The sequence below is a fragment of the Rhamphochromis sp. 'chilingali' genome (assembly GCF_963969265.1).
Source record: "Rhamphochromis sp. 'chilingali' genome assembly, chromosome: 10".
NCBI lineage: Eukaryota > Metazoa > Chordata > Actinopteri > Cichliformes > Cichlidae > Rhamphochromis > Rhamphochromis sp. 'chilingali'.
The window spans coordinates 19,535,968-19,542,554 of NC_137937.1; the positions used below are offsets into that span (position 1 = coordinate 19,535,968).

Sequence of the window (6,587 nt, forward strand, 5' to 3'; positions counted from 1 at the left end):
ACAATTAATTATTTCAATTGGGAGGAAATGTCTATCATTTAAGTCACCTGTGTTTTTAAGTACAACAAAAAATGGCAATGAGTCTGACATGCACACAAAGCCCGATGAATCCCTGCATAAAATATATTTCAAATGATATATAACCTATCAGAAATAAGGACATTTTAACATCACATAATATAATTTAATAGCCTATTTATCCCAGAATACTGAAATTATTTTGCCTCAAACATATTACTTTTTAGTCAATAGATGGGTAAAATGAAAGGGCAGGTGACTTGCTGCCACACACTTATACTGTATAATGAACTTGCATTTTTCTATAAATCAAAAGCTGGACTTTATCTCGTCTTTATCATCCCACTGCAGTTGTTCACTTGGCTGTATCTTGCTGACTCATAAGTATGAGTAAGTTTCTCTTTGTCCAAAAAACCCTGCTCGTGGTTTTTAACGGCATGTGTGCAACTGTGTGTTGAGCTCAGCAGTGCAGTAGGAGTCTGTTTGCTGGCCAATGAAGGGGCCTTGATAAGGCTGAGCTGATAAGGCTGCTACTGTAGCTGTCTGTGGCTTGTGTTGCCGTTTGCCAACACTGTCATATGACCAAATGACTCAACACACACACACACACACACACACACACACACACACACACACACACACACACACACACACACACTTTTTGTCAGTCACCACTGCCATTGAAAGTCACCCCCAAATTGTAGGACTTTTTAAATAGGCGTGAATCACACGGGACTGCCAGTTTATGAACGCATCAAATCAACAGCCCTCTGAAAAGCAGAAAGCACGCATCTGCAATGGCCTGTGTAACAGAATCAGGCATATTTTAGATTGAATGTGAAGACATCTCAGCCTCCATCTTCACTCTAATCTGATTGTGTTTGACAGGAAACCAAAAAGGGCAGCAGAGCATCAGGCCTCTGACATGTCAGAGTGTATCGATCAATGTAACGTCAAAAAGAAAGGACAGGAAGCAGAAAATACAGATTTAGTATCACACTGCTGCATGACACTGAAGCAGTGTCACCGTGTGAGTCCTGAAGACAGTGCTTTTGCTTCAATCCACCTGCTGAGTGAACAAACCACAAGTGCACTTCAGCTCACAGGCAAAGTAAATGCTGTACACGTGAAGTCAGTCAGTACTGTGCGTGGACTGTTACTGTGTGAATTCATAAGTGTTAGGAAGACGTTGGTTTTCAGATTTGACCACACAGGCTATTAATAAAACCATCACTACCAACCTCAGCACATCTCTAATCCAAGCAGGAAACTTCAGCATGAGCATATGCAGCTTTTATTGCTGTGACATACAAAATAATAACAATACAAAAACATTCACATGAAATAAATCCTCACATGTTGGTTTGTTTTTCTTTTTCCACACACATAAATAGACGTTTTTCCCCACAGGCTCACAGAGTTTAGGCATCAGTGAAGGCGGACCAGAGCCAACACTACTGACAACAGCCCTCTGCTGTAGATCAATCGCTGGCCATCTGGACACAGCAGCATCCTGAATATTTTAGAGTTAACGATTCACATACGCTGGCTACAACTTCTAAAATGTCCTAAAGTCAACCACGCGTGAGAGAGCCTCCACTGGTTATAGACTTTTTTCCTTTTTCCAGTGGACAGTCCTGAGAAATGCAGGAAGCTGAGCCATGCAGTGGTGATCCTTGGATTTAACCCGGTCCATAGTCAGAAAATGAGCTTCTTCTTCATTGCAGCTGAAAATAACACAAAGGGTTTTGTTTTAAAAACATTATTTAAAAAAGAAGAAAAAGAAAAAAAAAAACAACTTAAAAAACCTAAGTTAGATTAGACAGACACGTATTTCTGTTCTGTGTATGTACGCCACATGCTCAAATCAAGCCTATAATGAGCAACGCGCTACCAAGAGGCACCAAGGTTTCTGTTATAAATGTTTCAAAAGTCAAAGCCAGATATTTTCCAAACCACAGAGGAGCTGGAAAAGCTTTGAACCTCCCAGTGACACTAAAGGGTTCCACTTTAGTAAAACATACCCTCCCACTAGCCACGAAACTGTGGGCGCGTGTTCGAATTCAGTATTTTCTGAATTTGTAACTGCAGCTAAATGTACAGCCCACACCCGCTGAATTGCTAGGTTAGGTTTCTAACTTTAGCGAGAAGCAGTCAAAAAACTCACAACATGCTATAAAAAAAAAAAAAAAAAGAAGAAAAAAAATCAGGTCAGTGTTGGAAGTTCTAAAATATTCAGCCCCTTTAAAGTCCGCCTCAAACGAGTGTCGCAGACACCTCACGTTTTTGCTGCTCAAACCACAATATAAACAACATGACTGAGAAAATATTTAACCCAGAGTCAGGGTGGTCTTCTGTGGATTAAGGACACACACAGTGGATTTAGTGCAAATATGAGCTCATATACGGTCATTACTTGTCTCCAGGCCTTCGATTTTTCTCTTGAGACCGACTGTCTCCTTCTCCCTCAAAGCCTCGGCTGAACAGTTTGGCCGGGGGAGCTGGGGACCAGGAGTGGGACCAGGCCGATTGCTGAAGTACCTCATCTTCAGAGCCTGCAGAATAAAGGAAAACACCATTTTATACATCTATGTCATCAAACATCAGAGTTGTGTCTCTAATTTGATGTATCAAAGATGCAAGAAGATGTTTTTTTTTCTTATTACTGAGATGTGTAATAGAGAAAGTGGAAGATGTGTCGTTAATGCAGTTGTTGAACAATGAGATAGTTCAGGTTTTCTCTCTAATATTATGAGTTATTTAGTGCCTTGCGGTGACTGTTGTGAATTGGTGCTATGTAAATAAAACTGAAGTTGCTCAAACAGAAGGCAAACATTAATTCCTGTGTTGGGAGTAACGGAATACATGTACCGCCGTTACGTATTTAAAATACAAAATATGAGTAACTGTATTCGTTACAGTTACTTTGTTTAAAAAGGTAGTATTTAGAATACAGTTACTTTGTTGAAATAAATGGCGGTCTTTTCCTGTTTCATATGTTAGGCTATGCTCTCTATTTTTGGTAATTCCACGCCGGTGGAAACCCAAAGAAAACACACATTAAGAGGCTCCAATGCCTGTGTCTCAATCTCGTGGCCCATGTCACCTCTACTTGTGGCCCGCATAACGAGGTGAAGAAATATTTTTAAAAATTATTCACAAAAATGATTTAATATGAAGGCAATAGGCAGAGTGTTACAGTCATCGCCCTAAAGAATGTAGCCTCATGGGCAGTGTAGTCCGTGCTGCAGGGAGAATACCTGTTATGTGTCTGTGAGCGCGAGGAGGGAGAAAAAGAGTCGAAAAGTACGAGTTGTCACCGACCAGAAACCGGAGATTGAAGCATGCAAATATAATAATAACCACTGCAGCCAAAAAGAGTGCCTGACGAGCCCAGTTGTGAGCTATTAAGACTCGACTGTACACTGTGTTCGTGTTTTCCTCCGAAACAATAAGTTCCGTTGGAGCAGCCTTTCAACGCCTCTGTCTGTCTCTTGCTAGAAACGTTGACTCAGACAACAAAGTAAAGCTATTTTTCGGCTACGAGTCCGACATGGAACCCGACATATTAGCCAGAGGTCCCTTCACAGTTTTATGTCTTTATGGTTCGGAGCCGCGGACCTGTTTTATATACGCGCGGAATAGTTTTCTATACGAGATCGCTGCTAAAAGTGCAGCCTTACCTACTGTCCACCCTACTGTTACTCATTTTATATTAAGATTTAAAAATCTAGCTGGTATTGGTATGGCGAGTAGCCTTCAGTAATAGTAATAAATCACACAGCAATAGTACAGTCATGTAGTTGTAAAAAGCATGATAATATATTAAGTAATCCAAAGTATTCAGAATACGTTACTGTCATTGAGTAACGTAACGGAATATGTTACAAAATACATTTTGGGGCATGTATTCTGTAATCTGTAGTGGAATACATTTTAAAAGTAACCTTCCCAACACTGCTTGTGTCAGACTGACCGAGTTTTTATGTCAGGGATTGTCACAGGTGAGGAAAACAGGCTCTGTGCCTAGGACTGGAGAAGAAACCAGTTTTCACTGGGAGAGCACCAGCTATGCAGAGTGCATTGACTCGCCTGGATCAGACAATAGCGAGTTTTACTAATATACTGAGACTTCTGAGAAAGAACAAACAACCTACTGCTTACATCTACTACTAAGAAGTTCTTCACACTACACATTTCACTAACACAATCGCTGCTCACCAACACTCCTTCTTTCCAGAGTTAAATCCCTGTGATGTTCTTGTTTCAAAATAATACTCAAATTTTAAAAGGTTATAATTTGGACAGAAGAAACTTCGAAGGGCGAATTCCAACCAGTGGGAGCACTGGGACTCAGAGGTGCACAAAACCTGCGGAAGCGGCATTGAAGAGGATAACAGCTACTTAACTCGGGTACAGTTTATGTTCACAACTCGTCAACCCAAACATCCCAAAAAACATGTGCATTTAAAAATAAGCAAAGAATAAGCATTTATATTTATTTATTTTTCCTAGCACAAAGCTGTGTGGCAACCACATCGTGACTTGTACGAAGATGAAATGTCTACTTTTTGTTTTGCACGTCGTGTAAAGTCAAGTCTTACAAGTCTATTAGTGGTTTATCTTTGCATTACACTCTTAAAGTAAAGGACACTCTTCACCGGCTGATCACAATGAGAGTTGTACTGCCTGAAGCGAGGCCTGTAATTCTGAGGGAGCTACAAATGAAGTGGCAGGGTTTCAGCGCTGAAGCCGATCTAGCAATCATCAAATAGACTGCAGTGTAAAAATGTTAATATTCTTATTTTAAAACTTATCTAACAATAATTTCAAATGATTTGTTCAATAATATAAAACTGAGAATAGCTACAGTGCTTTAGCTTATTACCTGTGTAGCTGTGGTCCTCGCTGAAGGGTTAAAGGTAAAGAGACCTTGTAGCAGCTCAAGTAAATCGTCTCCAGCTGCACTAAATATATGTTCCAGCGGTGTGCCGGGGAATATTTTGAAGGACACGTAGTCTGGTAGACTACTCAAGCCCTAAAGAGAGATATAACAATAGAATGTAAGCAAGAATCCCCACATCTCATCAAAATTGGGCCAAACTGTAGAAAAAAAAAAATAAAACAACAACAACAACAACAACAACAACAACAAAACCCCCCAAACAAACTCACAGGCCATGTTTCTTCCGTGGGTGTTCCCAGAGCCTCAAAGATCTTAGTAAGCTGGTCGAGATCAGAGTCTCCAGCAAGGAACGGAACCTACAGCAAACGGGAGTGTAGAGAGACATTAGCATGAATATGAAAATAGCTGCGTCCCCTGAGACTGCTCAGGGGACGCAGCCTGCTCATATCTTTGAAGTGAGGTTTATTTACCCGAAGCAGCAACTCTGCCAAAATGCATCCCACTGCCCACATGTCAACACCCACACCGTACATCCTGGCACCAAACAGGAGCTCAGGTGATCGGTACCACCTGGGAAAGACATGAATGAACAATAAATAGAGACATATTTTACAGACCTTGCAACCTGGACTTCTTAGTAGAATTCTGTCACATTTAACCAGTCCTAGTTTGGTTAAATGTTTGATTAACTCATGGAAAACATTAAAAAAAAAAAATATTGCTAATGAGACTAACCCTGGAGAAATTCTGTATTTTTAATGAGGTAACATGGAGACTAATCTGACCTGGTAACAACTTGATGTGTGTAGACTCTGCTAGGGCTGCCAAAAGACTTGGCCAAACCAAAATCAGCCAACTTCAACACCCCACTGCCATCTAACAACAGATTATTGGGCTTCAGATCCTGCACAAAAAAAAGAAAGAAATTAAGAGGAAAAGGCCCAAAACATAAATTACAAATTAGACATGAGCATATTTATGTGTAAATGCTACACACAAGTTTTCTTACCCTGTGTAGGACCCAGTGCTGGTGCATATACTCTAATCCCTGCAGAGTCATGAGGATGTAGGCTTTGATGTTGGCTGGAGTTAAGACTAAACTAGTGTCTTTGATGATAACCTTAAAAACAACAAAACATAGACCAAGAGTCATACGTACAGCCAGACTTCTCATAATTAATAACATCCATGCACAAATTCATGGCTTTTCATAGCTCTAGGCCACACACACACACAAAATTAAAATACACTTTTACTGAGCGGACGAGACAATCAAAAACATCTGGAAAATATCCATATAAAGAAATCATCCAAGATAGAGCAGTTCAGCCTTCATAACAAGAACCATCATCACCTTTGAATGCAGGAGTCTAACTAAAGCTAACCTCGCAGTCCAAAAATATATAGGCTTTTATAATATAGGCTTTTAGCACCGGTAATAAGATCAGCATCACATTTCACCCTCATGTGCATCCTGTTTTTCTGCTGCCTGTAATGGCATCACTTCACTGAGCAGCCAAAAGCAGAGTGATATTGATTATTTTTAAGTGCGTTTATCTTATTTTGCATCATTTGATTAGGCTCTAAAGCATTGCTGGTGAGCGCCTATTTGGAGCCTTTTTATGCTTAGATAATCCAAATAAAAGCCAGAGTAACACCCAGC

At 40.2% G+C, this 6,587-nt stretch overlaps 1 protein-coding gene across 1 annotated transcript in view; it reads right to left on the reverse strand.

Moving 5' to 3' along the window:
* Positions 1-1,296: 1,296 nt before the first annotated feature.
* cdk7 (cyclin-dependent kinase 7) overlaps positions 1,297-6,587 on the reverse strand; it is a 9,429-nt gene continuing 4,138 nt past the window's right edge. Inside the window, exons 6-12 of the mRNA XM_080893132.1 lie at positions 5,934-6,044; positions 5,710-5,828; positions 5,395-5,494; positions 5,194-5,280; positions 4,907-5,056; positions 2,435-2,573; positions 1,297-1,745 (exon numbers count right to left, since the gene is read on the reverse strand). Coding sequence (XP_080749258.1) covers positions 1,717-1,745; positions 2,435-2,573; positions 4,907-5,056; positions 5,194-5,280; positions 5,395-5,494; positions 5,710-5,828; positions 5,934-6,044 — 735 coding nt within the window. The 3' untranslated portion in view covers positions 1,297-1,716. The remainder of the gene's footprint in view (positions 1,746-2,434; positions 2,574-4,906; positions 5,057-5,193; positions 5,281-5,394; positions 5,495-5,709; positions 5,829-5,933; positions 6,045-6,587) is intronic.